This window comes from Corvus cornix, chromosome 22 (assembly GCF_000738735.6).
Source record: "Corvus cornix cornix isolate S_Up_H32 chromosome 22, ASM73873v5, whole genome shotgun sequence".
NCBI classification, from domain to species: domain Eukaryota; kingdom Metazoa; phylum Chordata; class Aves; order Passeriformes; family Corvidae; genus Corvus; species Corvus cornix.
The window spans coordinates 4,737,205-4,757,991 of NC_046351.1; the positions used below are offsets into that span (position 1 = coordinate 4,737,205).

Below are 20,787 nucleotides of genomic sequence, written 5' to 3' on the forward strand. Positions count from 1 at the left end.
CTCTCTGTGGCGTCCCGGGGTGGGATTTGAGAGGGACATGCCCTGGGCACCCCAGCAGGGACGGATGCACTTGGCCTTCTCTCTCCACCTTCTACTTTAATGATCATTGGTTTTTCCTCATAATTTATTTGCAGTTTTCCCGAGACAAAAACGAAATCAGAGTCATCTTTTACACTTACAAGGCTCAGAAAGAAAAGACAAAGGGTTTTTTGGGGGGAGGGGCATGGGGGGGGATATGCTGGGGAGGGGGAGACAGAAAAAGAATGAGAGAAAAGGGGAGGAAAGAGAAAAAGTTGGCAACGATCCACCAGCATTCATGGGACAGGAACAGCTCAGCTCCTCGACATACAGCGTTAGCGCCCGAGGGTTGCTCCCGCGCAAAGGGCATGCAGAGAAATCATCAGAATAATTAAAAAATAATTAATATCCCTCGCCCATCCCGCCCCCTCCCCCCCAGCCAAAACCAGCCCTCAGCATGGTGGGGATGCCCTGGGGAATCACGTGGGGAGTGCCTGGAGTGGAGTGATGCCTCCCCAGGGAGGGGGGCCTTGGGGGTGACGGGGTCCCCCCGAGCGCTGGCCGTGGAGGGGGGGGTGCAGGATGTGCTGCCAGTGCCCCTGTGCTGGGAGGGGCGCCGGCGGAGCAGCCTGTGCCCCCTAAGAGACCCATTCTCTTAGTCTAAAGTGCTTTCAATGCTGCGTCAGTGCTGGCTGGATCGTCCTGAGCCCCCCACCCTGAACCCCAACACCCCCAGCTGCCCTCTGCCCCCTGACGTGGCACCCACCTGCCCCCTGCCAAAACCTGCCAGCACCTGGGACTGGCACCTGCGACATGGGGTGGGGATCAGCGGGATGGGGACACGGGGGTGCGACTGGTGGACCCTCCCAAAGGCACCCACCGTGTTCCCTGCCGCAGCAGTGCCCAGGATCAGTCTCGGGCCCCCCAGGGGAGGCACTGGACTGGGGTGGAGGGGAGAGAGTCTGTGTGTGTCCCCCCCACCTCACTCACCCCCTGGCAGCCCCCTGTGGCTGGGACCCCGTGGGAATTCAAAAATAAAGAGCTCTCTCTATGTACAGGGGCCGGGGCAGGACAGAGCAAAGCGGAGCCCAAAGAACAACATCCACCACCAGCGACAGCAACACGCCACGAGCACAGCCGGGAGGGGGGCTGGGACCCCCCTTCCCCCCCCAGCAGAGACGGGCCGAGGGAGGGGGCTGAGCCCCCCAGCGCCCTCGCCTGTGGCCGAGCGGCTGGGTTGGGTTTGGGGGTGTGGGTGGGTTTGGGATTGGGGTGGGTTTTCCCCCTTTTTTTTTTTTTTTTTTTTCCTTTTTTTGTTGTCTTCATCATTTTGGCTTTTTTTTTGTTCTTTTTGTTTTCTGCAAACACAGGCACTGGAGGGGGGGAGCAGGGGCCAGGGTAGGGGGGGACAGGCATGCGGACGCGTGCTTCGGGGGGCCGCAGCTCCGGCTGCCGCCTCGGCTCCCATCGCCGTCTCCGTCGGGCTGGAACCAGGACAGCCACCGCAAGCTCTGTGGGGACATCCTGGTGAGCCACAACCGGGGGACCCCGTCCCCTCGAGCCCCAAGCCCACCCTCACCTTCACTGCAGCGGGGCGACGGGGCCCCCGAGCCGTGGAAGTGGACGTTCTGCCACTTGCCGTCGCGGCGGTGCCAGACGCGGTCTCCGTCGGACTGGCTGGTGCGGGGCCGGCCCTGCGCGTCGATGTACTGGGTGAGGCGGATGTAGGCGATGCAGGCCGCGTCCTCCCCGATGACGTGAACGTGCGGGTTCAGGATGGTCGTGTGGATCGGCTTGTTGTTCTTGGAGAGCACTGCGGGGCGGCCGAGGTCAGCGGGGCTGGCACGAGCAGGGGGATGGGGGCAGGGATGGGGACAGGGAACGCGTGAGGAATGGGCAGGGATAGGGGCAGGGATGGGGACAGTGCAAGCAGATGGATGGCTCAGCAGGGGAGGACTGGGGACAGGCAGGCGAGGTGAGCAGGATGGGCAGGCAGTGGGCAAGAGACAGGGGACAGTGAGGGAGACAGGCAGGGAGACAGGATGGATAGGGCTGGGCTGGACAGGGAGAGAGGATGGGCAGGGCGCAGGCAGGGCAGGTGGCACAGGCAGGTCGGGTACTCACAGTTCTCGAAGTAGAAGCGGTGGAAGTCCATCCCCTCCACCAGGTTGCCCAGTGCCTCGGGCTCAAAGGAGGTGAGCCCCGGGTCGCAGATCTTCCTGCAGGCAGTGGGTGAGAGTGGCCCTGACTGGCCCCAGCCCACCTGGCCCCACCCGGCCCCACCTGGCCCTGCCCCACTCACGCGTAGGCTTCGAAGTCCCCGTTGTTGACGGCCTCGATGAGCTGCTCCGTGATCTTGATGATCTCCTGCTTGCGGGCTGGGGGCACGTCACTGTCACCGCCACCCGCCACCGCCCCAGCCCCCCGGTGACACCGTGGGGGTGGGTGGACGGGATGTTGGGATGGACATGGGACATGGAGGGGAGGCATGGGGATGGACACGGGGACTGACAGACAGACCTTGGGGGCAGAAAAACCTTGGGGACAGACAGACAGACCATGGGGATGGACCATGGGGACAAACACAGGGACCTTGGGGACAGACAGACCGACCATGAGGGCAGACAGACAGACCACAGGGACAGACACAGGGACCTTGAGGACAGACACAGAAACCATGGGGACAGACAGACACCCCTTGGGGACAGAAGGCCCTTGGGGACAGATAGGGACCGTTGTGCTCCCAGGGCCCCCACAGCTCTGCCACACCAGTATTCGCATCATCCTCTCAGCACGTCTCATTGCTAGCCCAGTGTCACCCCAGCCATGTCCTAGTGCCACCCCTAAATGTCCCAGTGCCATCCCAGTGCCCTCCCAGCATGCTCAAGCATCCCAGTGCCCACTCAGCATGTCCCAGTAGTTTCAAGTGCATCCCAGTGCTACTCCTGCAAGTTCCAGTATATCCCAGTGCCATTCTAGCACATCCCAATACAGCCAGTTCCATACCAGTGTTTCCCAGCGCCATCCCACCGTCTCAATGCCGTTCCAGTGCATCCCAGTACCCTCTCGGTTCCATGCAAGCACATCCCAATACATCCCAGTGCAATCCTAGTGCATCCCAGAGCAGCTTCAGTGCCATCTGATGCATCCCAGTGCCATCCTATTGCTTCCCACTGCATCCCAGTGCCAGTCCAGTGCATTCCAATACACCCCAGTTCCATCCTAGTGCAATCCTGCTGCATTCCAGTGACAGCCCAGTACACTCTAGTGCCATTCCAGTGCCATTCCACTACATTTCAGTCACATCCCAGAGTGTCCCAATGCCATTCCAGGGCATCCCAATACACCCCAGTTTACACCAGTACATCTCAGGGCCATGCCACTGCACTTCAATGCAACCCCGTGCCCTTCTAGTATATTCCAGTTCGCCCCAGTTCCATCCCAGTGCATCCCAGCACCGTGCTGTTGAATTTCAGTGTGTTCCAGTATCATTCCAATGTAGCCCATCCCACTATATCCCAATGACTCATTTCATCCTGATGCCACCCAGTCAGCTCAGTTTCATCCCAGTGCAGCCCAGTGACACTTCAGTGCATTCTAACACAGCCCAGTTCCATCCCAGTATCTCCCAGTGCTATTCCAGAGCATACCAGTACACTCCAGTTTGCCCTGGTGCCTCCCAGTAATATCTCACTGCATCTCTGTGCCAATCGCCCATGTCCCAGTGTCATACCAGTGCATCCCAATACATCCCAGTTCCATTCCAATGCATTGCAGTACCATTCTGCTGCTTCCCAGTGCATCCCAGTACCATTCTAGTGCATTCCAGTATACCCCAGTTCTATCCAGTGCATCTCAATTAATCTTAGTACCATTCCACTGTATCCCAGTGCTCCCCAGTCCATTCTTTTGTCACCCTAACATCTCAGTGCCAATGTACTGTCTCACTGCTATTCCAGTGCATCCCAATACATCCCAGTACAGCCCAGTTCTACCCAGAACACCTCTTGGTACCATCCCACCATGTCCCAGTATCATCACAGTGCATCCCAATGTCACCCCCAATGCCTTTTCAATGAATCCCAGTGCCATTCCAGTGCCATTCCAGCATGTCCCAATCTACACCATTTCCACCCAAGTGCACCCCAGTGCATCCTAGTACCATCCCAGTGCATCCCAGTACCATTCCAGTGCATCCCAGTGTGCTCCCAGTGCATCCTGGTGCCATCTCAATGAATCTTAGTTATCCCAGCTTCAGCCTAGCACATCCCAGATGCATCCCAGTGCATGTGAACACTCTCCCAGTGCATCCCAGAAATGTCCCAGTACAACCCCGATGCGTTCTGGTGCCATCCCTATGCTATTCCAGTGCAACCCAGTGAATCCTAGTGCTATCCCAATGCCATCCCAATGCCATCCCAATGCCATCCCAAATCCCACCCAGTGCATTCCAGTGCTGCCCCAGCACATCACAGTGCACCAACTGCATCTTGGTGCCATGCCAGTTCCATCCCAGTTCATCCCAGTGCAATTCCAGTGGAATCCGAGGCATCCTAGTGCCAACACAATGCATCCCAGCTCTGTTCCAATGCATTCCATTCAGCACACTCCCAGTGCACCCCAGTGCCACCCCAGTGCATCCTGGTGCCATCCCAGCGCACCCCATCACAGTCCCAGTGTATCCTAGTGTCATTCCAGTGCACCCCAATGCATCCTTGTGCCATCCCAGCACATCCCAATGAACTTCAGTGCTGCTCCAGTGCATCCCAGTGAACCAAACGCACTCTGGTGCTACGCCAGTGCCATCCTAGCGCCATTTCAGTGCACCCCAATGCATCTTAGTGTCATCCCAGCACATCCCAGCTGCACCCCAGTGCATTCTAGCACACTCCCAGTGCATCACAATGCATCCTAGTGCCATCCTAGTGCATTCCACAACTGTCCATCACAGTGCCATCCCAGTGCATCCTGCAGCCATCCCAGTTCATCCCAGTACCATTCCAGTGCACCCCAATGCATACCGGTGCCATCCTAGCACCATCCCAGTGCATTCCAAGACCCTCCCAGTGCATCCCAGTGCCATTCCAGTGCAACCCAATGCATCCTAGCACCACCCCAGTGCATCCCAGCTCCCTCCCAGTGCATCCCAGTGCAACCCTGCCGCCCCCTGCGCCCGTCACCTTTGGTGTCCTCGTCCTCAATGGTGGTGTTGGTGCTGTCGGAGGACTCCTGCTCGCAGGACGGCGGCGGTGGGGGGAGACACAAACAGGGGGTCAGACCTGGCCCCGGGGGGACGGGGAGGGGGAACAAGCCCAGCCGGGGCTTGGCAGGCCCCCACCGATGCTGGACGCCGCAGGGGTACCCCACTGTCACCGCGCCCCATGCGCACTCCTCATCCACGTCACCCCCCCCGCGACATGGCTGATGCTGGGGGAGGATGGAGGCGGAAAGCAGGGGCAGCGGTACCTTGGCGCCGTCCGCGGGGTTATGAATGACAGTAGTTTGAGGCTCCTACGGGAGAAGGGAGAGAGACAGAGGCGGGGGTGGGGGGAAGCGAGAGCCCGGAGGGGACAACGAGGGGGGACGACGAAGTGAGCAGCACATGGACAGGGGCAAGGAGAGACCCAGACCGGATTTGGGAAGGGCAGAAGGGGGAGAGAAGCAGAGAGTCATTAGTCCAGCGAAGCCAAATGGTTTAATTCACAGACATGGAGGGGGAAGAAAGGAGGGAAAGGGGTGGGCAGAGCCGGGGGAGAGACGCAGTGAGGCCAAAAGGATGGGCTGGGCGGGGGGCAGCTCCGTGCCCATGTCTTGCATCCCGGTGCCCAGGGGCTCCACTCACCATGCATCTGAGCATCCTTGTGCCTGAATCCCAACCTGCTGCCTCCATCCCGAGCACTGCCCATATCCTTGCACATCCCTCAGCTCGCACCCAGCCCATCCATGTGCCTGCATCCCAACTATCCCACTGCCTGCATCCCAAGCATCCCTTGTCTTGCATCCTGACCGTCCCTGTGCCCAGATCCTGACCATCCTGGTGCCCACATCCCGAGCACCCCTCATCCACAGCTTCCCGCTGCCGGCATCCCACCCTCACTGTACAGGGTGAGCACCCCTTTTTTCTCCATATCCTGCACTCAGTGACCAGCCAGGCACACCTTCATCAGTGCACAGCACTCTGGGCATCACCCTGCCTGTATCCTGCCCTCATGGTACCTCGTCCCTGCCCTTCTGCTGCACCCCCTGTGCCACAAAGGTCACAACGGTCACCCCTGTACCCACATCTGCACCTACCTTGCTGTTGGCATTGCCAGAACACCCCCAAATCCTGCACCTGCTGTTTCAGATGACCACGCCTTTACCTGTGTCCTGCACTCCCTGTGCCAGCTGTGTCTGGATCCTGCACTTACTTCACCTGCAGGGTCACAGTCAGCACCCCCATCCTTGTGACCCTGCACCTGCCTTGCCATTGGCATTGCAGGGTGTCCCTGTCTCCCAACCCCGCACCCACCTCGCCATCTGTGTCACCAGGATCCTCCTGTCTGTTGCTTGTCCCCATTACGGGGCATCTATGCCCATACTCTGCACCCACCTTGTTCCCATGGTGGAGCACCCCCATATCCATGTTCCTGTACCCACCTCGGTCCCCATGTCACAGGACATCCTCATGCCCGTATCTTGCACCCACCTTGCTGTCCCCATGGCAGGAACATCTCTGTGTCTGTGTCCTGCACCTACCTTATCCCCATAGCGGGACACCTGCATGACCGTGTCCTGCACCCATGTCACTGTCCCCATGGCTGAGGGAGACGTGGGGTTGTCCACGTGCTTGCACCCTTCACCCACCTTGTCTGTCCAGCAGAGTCACCCTGCGCCCATGTCCTGCACACCCCTTTCCATCCTTGGGACACCCCCCTCCCCAGCGACCCCAGGAAGAGCCGGTCAGGGGGCGCGCATGGTGATGGATGGGATGGGCTGGTGGGATGGATCCAGTGGGATGGGGGATCTGGGGGGTGCAGGGTACGGAGCACCTACCAGAGCGGTGGGCGGGAGGGTCCCCTTGGGGCTGGTGACGCCGGCACTGCCTTTGGTGCTGTTGGTCTGGGGCTGGAGGGGAGAGATGGAAGGGGCTCAGTGGCATGGTGGGGGCAGCAGCCCACCCCGGCCCCCCCGGCCCCGCTGGCCCCTCACCTTCACACCGTCCGCCTTCTTGTTCAGTAAGCTCTTAGCTGCTGCGGGGGGAGACAGTGTCAGTGCTCCTCCCCAGCACAAGGGACACTGTGTGTCCCTCCAAACCCGGACCCTTCCCGGCCACCCAACCTGACCCCACCCTGGGTGCTGGCAGCACCTGCCTCCCCAGTGTTGGGAACACACGAAGAAGGTAGTGTCCCCACCCTGGGAGAGGTCCCCATTTTGGAGGGGTGGTCCCCATGCGGGGAGGGGTGTCCCCATTCTAAGGGGGGTCTCCATTTTGAGGGGTGTCCCCATGCTGGGTGTTCCCTTACTGGGGGGAGCCCCCATGGAGGGTGGGGTGCCCCCATTTTGGGGGGGGTTCTCCATGCTGGGAGGGCTGTCCCCAACTGGAGGGGACTGTCCCCAACAGGCTGTCCCCAACCTGGAGGGGTCCCCATCCTAGTGGGAGATTCCCAAACTCAGGGGGGGTCCCCAACCTGGGGGGGCTGTCCCCATCCTGGGAGGGATGTCCTCAACCTGTGGAGATCCCCATCCAAGCAGGGTGTCCCCATTCTGGAGGGGGAGGGGGTCCCCAAACTCAGTGGGTTCTCATACTGGGGGAAGGAGGTGCCCCCAACCTGAGGGGGGGTCCCCATCCTGGTGGCCCCCGTGGTGGGGGGCAGGGCTGGCTTACCTTGGAGAAATGCAGAGAGGAAAGCGAGAGAGAGGAGTGGGGAGGGGGCAAGAGAGAAACGGGGGGGGGGGGGGAAGGAGGAAAAGGGGGAAAACATAAAAAAGAACATAAAAAAGATGAGTTGAGTACGGGGGGTGGGGACAGCCGCCTGTGCCCCCCCCGTCTCCTTGAAGGGGGACAAGGACGGGCACGGGTTGAGCATCTGTCACTGCTACCACGATCTCGGGCCAGTGGGGGAATAAGGAGAGATGGGGACATGGTTGAGGGGGTGTGGAGGGCGGGAGGGGGGTGTCACCTCGAGCATCCTCATCATTCCTCCACACTCAGGGACCCCTCCCCCGGCTGGCGTCACATGTTGAGGGGGGATGTGCGGCGACACGTCCAGTGACAGCAGGGTGGCACTCATCAGCACCAAAGGAAGGGGCAGGCAGATGCAGGGAGGGGGGGGATGACCCACACATCCCTCCCCCGTGGACCTATGTCTCCTCAGGGGTCCCTAGCAGGGTGTCCCCAAGGGTCCCGGTCCCTCCTCTGAAAGCAGGCGGGTGTTGAGAGGTGGGGGTTTAAACCAGAGCCAAATTGGGGGGCGGGAGAGGGGGACCCCTGGCAGGGGGGCCAGCGGTAGCCCTTGGTGTGGGGATGGTTTAAGACCCGCCGAGTGTTTCGCGGCGTCACAAACACCGGCTGCAGCTCTCAGAAGCTGGGGGGAGGCACATGCTGGGGGGGGGGGGGGGCACATGCCGGGGGGAGACACATGCGACGGGGGGCACATGCGGGGTAGGGACGCAGGGGGGGCACGGGGGACACAGGACATGCAGCCCGTTTGCCCCCAATGCATGCACCGCTGTGCCCCCCCTCTGTGCAGGAGCGGGGCAGCGCCGTGGGGGGGGGAGCAGTGGGGGGGCCACACCCTAAAATTCATCCCCCCACCCCAGCTCCCCATTGTTGACCCAGATGTGGACCCTGGGGGTGCCACCAGGGTGACCCCCTCCAGGAACCACCGGCCCAGGGTCAAGCACTCAGCGGCCCCGCCTTGGGGGTGGGGGCTGGTGCAGAGACCCCTCCCCCGGGCCAGTCCTGGGATGGCAGCAGGGGGACGGGCGGCATCTCTCGGTGCCAGTGGGGAGGGGCAGAGGCTGGGGGGCTGGGGGGGGCAGTGCCGGGGGCCATGCATGCGCTCCGATTTCCGAGGAGGGCACCCGAAACCCGTTGGGGAGGTGGGAGGCAGGAAAGAGGATGGTTGGGAGAAGAGGGTGACATGGGGATGAAGGATCTGGGGACACACAGAGACCAAGCGGGGCCGGGGGGGCCGGGGGGGGCCCTTTGCGGACGCGTCTACCTTGTTCCACCAGCCCCAGGGGGGCCCCGGCAGCGGCCGCCGACATGGTGGGAGGAGCGGTGGTCTGTCTGCCCACTGCGGGCCGCGAGAGAGAGAGAGAGGGAGCAGAGCTCCTGTTAGGGGGGGCGGGGAGGGGCTGCAGCCGGGACCCCACCTTCCCCCCCCCCCAGCACGAACTCTTGGGTGCCATCACCCTGGCCTCAGGCCTGGGGTGGCTGGTGCTGTTCCATCCCCCTCCCCGTGTCGCCCCCCCACCAGCCACCGGAGTGGGGGGGGACACACGGGGACCGGGCACTACCTGCTGCTGTGTGCGTGGGACGGGGGGGCCGGGTCCTGCCCCCACCTTGGCTACCACATGCCCCGTCCTCACCGATGGGGAAAAAATGGTGGGGGGTTAAGGAAGGGAGGGGAAAAAGAGAGAAAGACAGCGATAGAGAGAGGGGGGCACCGGCCCGGGGGGGGAGCTATGGAGGGGGGCTGCGGCCCCCAGCCCCCCGGCCAGTGGGAGCCCCCCCTTACCTGAGAAGTTCCTGGTGGCCAACATGGTGGTGAGGATGGCACCCTGCGGGGAGGGGCAGGGTGAGCTGGGGGAGAGGGTGCGGGGTGGGACGGGCAGGATGGGGCCCTGGGAGCGCGGGGAGTAATGGGGGTGGGCGAGAAGGAGGGGGAGAAATGGGATGATGGGATGGGAGGGGGTACAGGATGGGGCCCATGGGACTGGGAACTGGGAGAGGGGATGCAGGATGAGGGGGCAGGATGCAGCCATGGGACCAGGCAGTGGGATAGAGGGTGCAGGTTGTGGGATGCAGCTGGACGGGGACAGGCTGGAGCCATGGCACGGGGCAGGATACTGGGCAGGGACAGGATGGGACCATGCTGCACTGTGTGTCACCAGGATGGGACCAAAGCCCACAGCAGAGCACCGGGCACACCAGAGTGGGACCGCAACACCCACTGGGAAGGGCACAGGAAGGCCCTGGTGGGTGCCAGGGTGGGAATGTGCCACCGGCTGCTGCCAGAGTGGGCAGGGCAGGGGTCCCACAGCGGGCAGGGGAATGTCCCACAGTGGGCAGGGCAGGGGTCCCACAGTGGACAGAGGAACGTCCCACAGCAGGCAGGACAAGGGTCCCACAGCGGGTAGGGGAGGGTCCCACAGGAGAGCCCCATGGACAGGCAGGGTGCTGCTGGAAGGATAAGCACTGTCCCCAGCCCACGCCTCCCCCACCCCTCACCTTGAGCTTCCTCCGGGCATTGAACTTTTTCAAGCACTCCACTGTCTCCTGCCTGTGCATCATGGAGGCCACGGTAGAACGTTGCTGTGGGGGACAGTGGGGTCAGCACCAGGTGCTAGTGGTCACTGAACTGGGGTGACACGCACTGGGGGGACACACAGCACTTACGCAGACCCACGGGTGCTTGAGGGCCTCGTGGGCTGTGATGCGCTTGGCAGGGTTGATGGTCAGCATCTGATTGATGAGGTTTTTCGCTTCGGGGGTGACCGTGTCCCACTCAGGTGAAGGGAACTGGGGGGGGTACAGGGACACGGGGGTGACAGCTGTGGAGGGGCAGCCCCATGGCACCTGTGTCACCCCATATCCCGACACATCCCCAGCCAGCCACCAAAGACATGGCCCAAAGCCAGCCCCGGGCTCTGCCTGCTGAAGATCAGCTGTAGGGTCCCTCAGTAGGTTCCACAATTAACGGGCCAGCTGCTGCAGAGCATGGGCTCATGGCACCGGGGACTTACATCGTAGGCCCCGGCCTTGATTTGTTGGTAGAGTTTGTGCTGGTCCTCGTCCCAGAACGGCGGGTAGCCCACCAGCAGGATGTACAGGATGACCCCTGAGCCAGGGAGAGCGGGGTTAGGGGAGTGCAGGGACCCCAGACCACCCCAGGCTCCCTCTGGCCCTGCTGTGTCCCCATGACAAAGCAGTTATTCCCAATATGGCCTGTCCCTGTGCTGCCAGGATGGCAGGGACAGGGGACAGCATGGCACTGCCGGGGCACATGGCACAGGATGGCCCCAGGATGAGGTCAGGGCTGGAACAGGAACTGGGGTGGGACCAGCATAGAAATGGGATGGGAAAGAGGGTGAGACTAGGATGGGAATGGGATAAGACTAAAATGGAGCCAGGAAAGTGCCAGAATGAGAGTGGGATAGGATCAGAATGGGACCAGGCAGGGATGGAACAGGGATTAGGATGGGATTGGGCAGGCATTGGGCAGGGACTGGGCAGGGATCAGGGCAGGGATTGGGGTAGAGGTGGGGCAGGGATGAGGCAGGGTTCAGGATTGGGACCAGGTCCGGGTTTGGAATGGGGGCAGAGAAGGGGCAGGGACCAGGCAAGGACTGGGCAGGGATCGGCTCTTACCACATGCCCAGATGTCCACGGGTTTGCCATAGGCCTCTTTGCGCAGGACCTCAGGGGACAGGTAGCCGGGTGTGCCCGCAAATCCTGGGACAGGGACAGAGAGATGGGTGAGGAGAGACAGGTGAGCCACAACGGGAGGGGACAAGGACAGGACACAGGACTGGGACATGGGCATGGGGGAGGGATGTGCTGGGCAGGGGTGGACATGGTGGGCACAGAGGCATGGACACGGTGGGTATGGGACAGGGCTGTGCTGGGCACAGGGCAGATGCAGTAGGAACAGAGCAGGGACTCTGGACATGGAGGGACACGGCAGACACAGTGCAGGGGCTTGGTAAGCAGGTCCCAGCGGGCAGGGGCTGGGGCCGTGGGGGGCAGGGGGCCAGCAGCACTCACCGAACCAGGCCTGCTGATCCCCTGCACCTCGATGGCGAGGCCGAAGTCCGCCAGCTTCACCGCCGCCCCTTTGCACTTGCTGGCCAGGAGCAGGTTCTCCGGCTGTGCGGTCACCAGGCACAGGGAGCACCAGGCACGGACAGCACCAGGCACAGACACGGGTGGGGAGAGAGAAGGGACGGGGCAAGTAGGGGAGGGACTTTACTGCTGCCATCGACTGGGTGCTGCCCGTCAGCCGGCTCTGCACCGTGGGGCTGTGGCCATGGCCGCCCTCTGCCAATGGCCCAGGGTGCCGGATGGCACAGCCCCATGGCCAGCTCAGGGTCATCCCATGTCTCACTAGCCTCATCCCAGCATCCCCCCCCATCCCCCTGTATCCCACCATCCCTCCGTGTCCCACCCATCACCCCCTTGTGTCCTGCCGTGACCCACCCCCAGGCAAGCTCCAGCTGCTCCCACCCCCATCCCCCCATCCCAGCCAGTTCACACTCTCCCTGGGGCAATGGCAACTGGGGGGGTTGCAGTGAGACCCCCCACCAGTGCAGAACCGTGACACAACTGGGGGACCTGTGTGCATCCCCAGAAAAGGGAGGTGAAAGCTGGGAGTGCTCAGAGCTGAGGGGATCCCCCAAGCCCAGCAAGATCTCAGTGACCCCCCCAGAACGCACTGGGCAAGGGCCATACCCAGGCTGTAGGGACCCCAAGGGCTGGGCAGGGGGAGAGGGGCAGAGGGACAGAGGGGGGCTGGGGGGACACACTTACCTTGAGGTCCCTGTGGACCACCCCCATCTGGTGACAGTGCAGGACAGCCTCCAAGATCTGCTGGATGCAGTGGCTGCGTGCAAATGGGAGGGGGGTCAGAGGTACGCTGCTCCCCCACCTCCCACACCCCCTGTACCCCACAACCTGTACCTCCAAACCAGCCCCCCTGCCCCTCTGCTGGGGCCCCACTGCACCCTGGGGGGAACTGACAAAAACAAGTGGTGACCTTGGATTTGTGGGTGCTGTGCATGGCAACCCCTATGTACCCCTGCCAGGGGGGTCATCCCTGAGGTGTCACCCCTGGGGGGACTCCTGGGGGATCACCACCTGGGGGGGTCACCCAGAGGGGTTACCCCTGGGGAGAGTCCCACCTGGGGTGGGTCACTGCCTGGGGGACACCTATGGGGATGTCAATGCCTGAGGCGGGGTCAGCCCTGAGGTTGTCACTCCTTCCTGGGGGGCATCACCCCTGGCGGGGTATCACTGTCTGGGGGTCATCCCTCGGGCGTCACCCCTGGGGCATCATCCCAGGGTTGTCACTCCAAAGGAGTTACTGACGAGGGGTCACCCCTGTGGGATCATCCCTTGGGGGGTCACTGCCGGGGGTTTATCCTGGAGGAGATGGTCACTGGGTGGGGGTTCATCCCTGGGGAGATCACTGGCTGGGGGTCACCCCTCAGTGGCCACCAGGTGAGCTCCAACCTTGGCATAGAGCTGTGGGGGTCATCCCAATGGTGCTTTTGTACCCACCCCCTGTCCCCCGTGGGGGCCCCCCATCCCTGCTGCCGCCCGGATGCTGGGATCCCCCAGACAGGACTCATGGGGGAAGGGGGGAACAGGGGATGGGGGGGTGGGGCGGATGGAGACGAGACAAGAAAGAAAGAGGGAAGGAGCGAGGGGATGAGAGCCTGAAATGGGGTGAAGGGGGGCCCCGCCTAGCTGGGGGAGCGGGGGCGCTGGGGGGACAACCTCCCTGTGGGGGTGGGGGGGACAAAAAAAGGGGCGTCAGGGAGAAAAAAGATTGAGGAGAAAGCCCCGCAGCAGGGTCCTGACGAGCGGAGCGGGGGGCCGGGAAGTGGGGGGCTGCGGCGGGTGGGGGCAGCGAGGGGGAAGCGGCCCCCCCGGCCCCCCCAGATACTGACCTGCGGCTCCCTCTGCTCAGGGGCAAAGTGATGGGTGGGAGGAACGCGGGCAAAGAGCTCATGGACACAGTGACTGCAAAACAGAACGGGGGGCGGGGGCGGGGGGCCAGGATGGAGGGTTAGGGGTGGGAGAGGGGTCAGGATAGGGGGGCAGGATAGGGCAAAGGGTGTGGGAGGGGGCGGGATGGGGTGAAGGGGTGAAAGGGTGCAGGATGGAGGGGTAGGGGGTGGGAGATGGGGGCAGGATGAGGTAAAGGGGGTGGGAGTGGGGGGGGCAGGTTGGCAGGGTGGGATGAGGTAAAGGGGTGGCAGGCAAGAAGTGGGGGTCAGGGTGTGGGGACAGGATGGGGGTAAAGGGGTGGGAGAAAGTGACAGGAAAGGGGGATGGGAGGATACGGGAGCAGTTCAGGGGCAAGGATGGGTGTAGGAGGCAAAACAGAGGGCGAAGGGTGCTGGGGGGGGCAGCGAGCAGAGGGCAGCAGTGGGACGGACAGACACACAGATGGACACACGGACACGCACAGAGCCCGAGCAACGTGTGATGGGAGACGAGAGGGACAGAGGGATGGGGGGAATGGATGGAGGAGGTGAGGGGCACGAGTGGGACAGGGACGGGGGCAGGGGTGGAGATGGGGGGAACGAGAGAGGGGGAGAAACAATGTTGTGAAAGCCCAGAGACCACGGGGAGGGGCACACAGCGGCACACAGGGCACTGGGGGCTGGGGACGGCATGGGGGGGGCCCTGAGGGCCCCCCACTTGCCACCAGCCCCCCAGCACAGGTCATGACAGTGTCAGGACTCAGCGGCAGAGGGGGGAGCATGGGGTCAGAAGTGGAACATGGGGGGGCCCCACCCGGGGGCCCCACCCCACCCAGCAGCGGGATGGAGCCAGTGGAGGGGTTACAATAACGTGGGGGCCGAGGGGGTGTACCCCCCCTCCCCCTGCGTGCCCCCCTGCCTGCCTCGCTGGAGCTGCCCCATCCTTGCAGGCCTCCCAAGGCACAGGGCACGGGTGGCTGGGGGTGTCCAGGGCTTTGGGGGGTGTGTGGGGGGTGAAAGCTCACCTGGCATCAGCCTCACTGTAGTACTCCCGCGCCACGATGTCCTCAAAGAGCTCACCACCCGTCACCCTGAAACACAGCCAGGCACCACATCACCTTGAGACCCCTGGGAGCCCCCAGGATCCCCTGAGCCCCTCCTGAAGCTCTGGGAGCCTCCTGCCACACTCACAGGTCAAAGACGAGGTAATGGAATCCCTCCTCGGAGATGCTGTCGTGGAGCCGCACTGTGGGGACCAGACAGGGACAGGGACAGGCTCAGTCTCAGCCCGCAAGTACTCCCTGCCTGGCTCCCCCAGCCACTACATGTGGCACCCATGGGTGTCTGTGTCACATGCAGCCCACACCCCCACACCCAGTGTCCCAAAGGTGGCACCCAGAGGGACCCCAGGGCGGGACCCCATAAGTCACCAGGGTGACACCCACCATGTCCCCTATGGGGGCACCCAGTGTGTCCCTAAGGTAGCCTTCAGCAGGACCCCACACATCCCCAGAGGGACACCCAGCATACTGCCAGGGTGTCATTCAAGGTGTCCCTGGGTGGCCCCAAGTAGGGGTGAGACCCCCCACGTGTCCCCAGTCACTCACCGATGTTGGAGTGCTTGAGCAGCCGGCAGATACGCGCCTCACGCTCCAGCTTCTGGTGGTCTGGGGGGGCAGTGGTCAGGGGGGCACCTGACCTGCCCCCTCCACCCCCGCCCCGTCACCTGCCCCCAGCCCAAGCCCAGCAAGAGGAGCTGTAGATGCCCATGTGGGAGTGCATGTGGCTCTGTGGGGTGTGCAGGTATGCACAGGGGGCAGGGGTGGGGGTTGTACCTGTGGGTGTACATGTGTGCAAAGGTTTGCATGTATGCGCACACGGGTTGGGCACGCACATGCACGCAGGTGTACACACACTGCGCAGGTGTGCACAGGTGTGCATGTTCACATGTGTGCTCATGTGTGAGGCTGTGCATGCATGTACACGCAGAGGGATGGGTGTGCCAGCACCTGTGGCTGTACCTGTGTGGATATACAGGTACGTGGGTGTGCAGCTGTGATGGGTGTGCAGCAGTATCCGTGTCCTGCAGCTGTGCACACACGTGGGCGTGCTTGTCTGTGGCTGTACCTGTGTGCACCTGTGTGTGCAGCCAACAGCTCTGTGGTTGTACTTGTGTGCACAGGTGTACACGTGTGCCTGCCTGTACCCATGTGTCTCACAGTACCTGTGTTTGTGTGTGATGTGGAGTGTGCAGTTGTACCCCTGTGCGTGGTGGTTCCTGCGCGTGCAGGTGTGTGCAGGTGTGCACATCTGTACCGCTGTGCCTGTGTGCGACTGTACACGTGTGTGCCTGCAGCACCCACTGTATGAGTGCACATGTGCACCTGCGTGTGCAGCTGCACCCCTGCATGTGTCTGCAAACAAGAGCACACAGACGCGTGCACAGGTGTGTGCACCTGCTCACACACCTCTCTACACACGTGTGTGTGTACACACACAATTCACACACAGCTCGCTCACATACAAGTCTGTGCACCGCTCCACTCACTGCTCACACCTGTGCACACAGCTATGGCTACAGACACACACGTGTGTGTGCACACAGAACACACACCCCCTCCCCACGCCACTCATCCAGGTGCACATCCTAAACATCTACCCCCCCCCACACACACTGTCACACGTCCCACACCTGCAAACACCTGCAAACACCTGCACACCCCCACTACTGAGCTGGAAGCACACCCCACCCCACAGGCACCCACTCTGCTCGCAGGTGTGCACACACAGCAGTGCCCACCCTTATGTGCAAGCACGCACACACACACGCACACACTGTTGACACGTGCACACCCGCAGCCCTGCTGACACACACTCTGCTCACACCTGGGTGCACACCAAGCACACACACACACACACCTCTGCATGCACACTTAGGCACCCCCCTGCACAAGTGTGTGCACACACACACACCATGAACACACATATGGGCAAGCACACTGAGGTACCCCCAGTGTTCATGTGTGCCCACACCCACCATCACACACACCCCCATGTTCGCATTGCACACATCTGTGCACAGACAGAGCTCACACCTGTGTGTGCACACCCTTCTCCCCTGCCATCTGCTCACACCTGCATACCTGCAGGACACCCCTCAGGGACAGATGAAGTTCTGAGGGGCCCCGGGGGAGGCAGCAGGGGGGATAATGGGGATGGGCCAGGCCAGACCCCACCCCCTGGAGCATTCACCCCCCCCTCCACCAGCACCCGGTGTTACCAGCACCACTGGGGTCACAGCTGTCACAGGTGTCATGGGCACCACAGGTATCATGGCTGTCATGGGCACCAGGGGTATCACAGGTGTCACAGGTGCCACAGGCACCAGGGGTTATCACAGGTACCAGGGATGTCTGGGGAGTGGCCCCCTCGGGTGCCAGAGGGGTCTTGGGGAGTCCCAGGGTTCCCAGGGGTCCTACCTCTGGCTGAGAGCTTTTTGGTGTTGATGATCTTGGCAGCGTACTCATGGCCAGTGCAGAGCTTGACACAGCGCCGGACCACCGAGAAAGCCCCCCTGGGGAGGGACAGGCTCAGCACGCCCCAAAGCACCTTGGGGGGCAAGTGGGGGGTGGCTCCCACCCGTGACTCAGCACCCGAGGCCAGGGGGCTGCACCCACAGTGACTCAGCACCAGGGGGGTGAATCCCGACACGGGGACGGGGAGGGAGGGCCCTGACACACTGGGCCCCTGCCATGGGTGCACTGGGGAGGCACCAGGGGTGGTTGGGGGAAGAGGCTGGAGGGGGGGCTCAGTGCCACGCATCATCGGAGGGGGGGGTCGCAGGAAGGATCCAGCACCGGCAGCTCGTTGCCATGGGAACAGTGGGTGGCCCGGATGGCAGCAGTGGCCATGGTGGTGGCGGTGATGGTGATGGTGGTAGTGGCGGTGACAGTGGTGATGGTGATAGCGGTGACAGTGCTGACAGTGCTGACAGTGGGCACAGGACCCAGCTGTGAGTATAGGGAGCTGGCAGCCACCAACACCCCAGGGACAGGGACAGAGATGAGAAAAGCATGGTTGTACCCATGCCAGGCAGAAGCACCTGCAGCCCCTTCAAGTGCCATCAGCACCTGTCCCCCTTCCAGGACCCACATCCCTGCACATCCCCTGCCTGTCCCTTGCCCGACAGGCCCCTCCCTCGTGGGGGGGTCAAGGCAGCGTCAGGGCACACAGAGGGGATCCCCATAACAGGCTGAGGACATGGCTGAGACCAGCACCCCGGTCCTGCCATGGAGAGGGTGCCCCTGGGACGGGCTCAGGGCCTGCCTGTCCCGTGCCACCACCCATGTCCCCATGTCCTCAGGCACCAAGGGCCCCATGTTGGCCAGAATAGTGGGGACCCTCTCACCACCAGGGGAAAAGTGGGGGTTCCCAAGGCCTGGCACCCCTGACCCCTCCCTTCCCCATGTGGCCCCCAGGACAGGGGACATGGTGGGTGCCAGCCCCTAGCCATGCCTCAGTTTCCCCCTGGCCAGAGCAATGTCCCCCCCGTTCTGGTGAGGGGGGGACACATGTGCGATGGCTGGCGGGCTACACTGAGAGATGGGAGGGGGGAAACAGGACCACGTTGCCATGGCAACCAGGATGGGCTGGATTTTGGGCAGACCGAAGGAACAGCCCCCGACTGGCACCATGTTCCCCCTACTGGTACCCCCAAAGGGACCACAGCCACCCCTGCAAAACGTTCCCCCGATCTAGGGAGGTGGTGGTGCAACCCCCCTCACAAAAGGTCTGACCCCCTCCCCCCTCCCCTCATTTTACTCCCCCCCCAATCCCTGCCCGTGGATGGGGGGGGAGGGAACTGCAACTCCCGTGGCCTTGAGGGCAAATGAACCCCCCCCAGAAACAGCTCCTCTTCAGCTCCCCACAACACCCACCCCCCGGGGGGGGGGTCATGATGTGGGGGGTGCAGCCGGGGGGCTTGGAAGGATCCAGGGGGGCAGAGGGGACCTGGGAGTCTTTAAGGCCCGGGGGGTCCAGCAGGGCTGGAATCTATAAGGACCCGAAGGGGAAGTGGATTTGGGGAGTTATGTAAGGCCCAAAAGGGTCTAATAGGGGAGGGGGGGAGGGTGGTCTAAAAGGACCAGAGGGGATAGGGATGGGGAGGGGGGGTCTGTGGAGATGGGGGGGGGCAGAGGGATGGGAAAAACCATCAGGGTGAGGGGCAAGGGGGTCCTGAAAGGGGAGGAGGTCTGAAAGGAGCAGGTGCCTATAAATACTCAGGGATGGTCTGGGGAATGGGGGGTGTCTATAGGGGGGCTGTAAGGGCAAGGGAGGGGAGGGTCTATCAGGACTGGGATGGGGGTGGAGGGTTTGGGAGGGCTGCAGGGACCAGGGGGGCTATAAGGGCTAGACGGGGTAGGGGTTTGTAGGAGCTTTGGGGGAGGGTCTGGAGGGATGGGGATCTATACAGACCGGGGAATGTGGAGGGGGGGCTATAAGGATGGAGGGGTCTGTGAGGATGAGGGGTCTGTGAGAATGGGGGTTCTATTGGAGCAAGGGGGCTTTAAGGACTGAGAGGGTCTGCAGGAGCCAGGGGCAGGATTAGGAGTGCTGGGGCATCTGTGAAGATTGGGGGAGTTAAGGAAGAACTGGGGGGGTCTGTAAGGATGGAGTGTCCATAGGGTCAAGGGCAGCTATAAGGACTGAGTGGGGGGTCTCTAGGGACAGGTGACTGGGGACTGCAGGGGATCTGGAGGGATGGAGGAGGGGTCTGGGGTGACCAGGGCTGCGGGGATGAGGACACACCAGGGGAGTCTGTAAAGATGAGGGTCCGTAAGGATGGGGGAACCTTGGGGAACAGGGGGGCTGCAGGGACTAGGGGGAGCTATGGGGAGGGGGGGGCCCGGAGGGCTGGAAGGCCCCAGGAGGGGGGCGGTATAAGGGGTGGGGCCAGTGGGGGGCAGGGCCAATACCGGGGGGAGGGCAGTCCGGGGGGGGGGGAGGGGGGGCTGGGCAGGGCTGGTCCCGGGGGGGTGGGCTGGGGGGGGGCCGGTCCCGGGGGGGGCGGGGGGGCCAGTCCCGGTGTCCCATCCCAGGGGGGGAGGGGGGGGGGGGATGCGTCACGTCTGCACCGAGCGGCTTCCCCGAGCCCTGGGCAGCGCCCCCCGCCCCCGCCGCGCCCCGGGGCCGGGCCGGGGCCGGTGCCGCCGCCCTTACTTGCCGATCTCCTCGTAGAGCTGGTACTCGTCGGTTGAAACGGGTGCAGGGCACGGTGGTGGCCATGCTGCCGCCGCGCCGCGCCGCAATGAGCCGCCCCGGCACCGGCTCCGCTCGGCTCCGGCTCCGCCCGGCGCGGGGGGGCGGGGGAGGCGCCGGGCCGGGGGAGGCTCCAGCCCGGGACAGCCCCCGCCGCCCCCCCCGCCCGGGATCCCCCCCAACCCCCTCCCCGGGACACCCCCCACCTCGGACCTGCCCCCGCACGCCGGGGGGATCCCCCTTGTCTCCACAAGGGCCCCATAACCAGATCCCCCCAACCCCGGGACCCCTTTATCCCAAATTACCCCCGGGAGTGGGGGACCAAGCCCCCACCCCTAAAGGCCCCATATCCAGACGCCCCTTCCCGGGATTCCCCCCCTAAATAGCTCTGTGTCCAGACTCCCTCTGAGGGATTCCCCCGAGGACCCCAAATCCAGACTCACATCTACACCCCTTGCAAAAGGACCCACATCCAGACCCCTCCCAAGAATCTCACAACCTCCCCCAAAGGACCCCAAACCTGCACCCCCTCCGGATCCCACGTTCTCCCCCGACAAAGCCTCAGTATCCAGATAACCCGTTCAAAGATCCCAC

General features: G+C 63.0%; 1 protein-coding gene across 1 annotated transcript; it reads right to left on the reverse strand.

Moving 5' to 3' along the window:
• Window positions 1–106: 106 nt before the first annotated feature.
• Window positions 107–20,235, reverse strand: CAMK2B (calcium/calmodulin dependent protein kinase II beta). Its single transcript, XM_039564252.1, is given in 23 exon segments — window positions 107–1,529; window positions 1,598–1,831; window positions 2,143–2,237; window positions 2,321–2,396; window positions 5,199–5,247; window positions 5,485–5,529; window positions 7,054–7,125; window positions 7,210–7,250; window positions 9,225–9,299; window positions 9,744–9,786; window positions 10,457–10,540; window positions 10,625–10,747; window positions 10,972–11,066; window positions 11,597–11,680; window positions 11,993–12,010; window positions 12,013–12,094; window positions 12,755–12,827; window positions 14,961–15,026; window positions 15,127–15,181; window positions 15,543–15,602; window positions 17,415–17,509; window positions 20,155–20,189; window positions 20,191–20,235. Coding segments are annotated over 23 exon segments (2,232 nt in total). The 5' UTR covers window positions 20,221–20,235; the 3' UTR covers window positions 107–927.
• Between the last annotated feature and the right edge of the window lie 552 nt (window positions 20,236–20,787).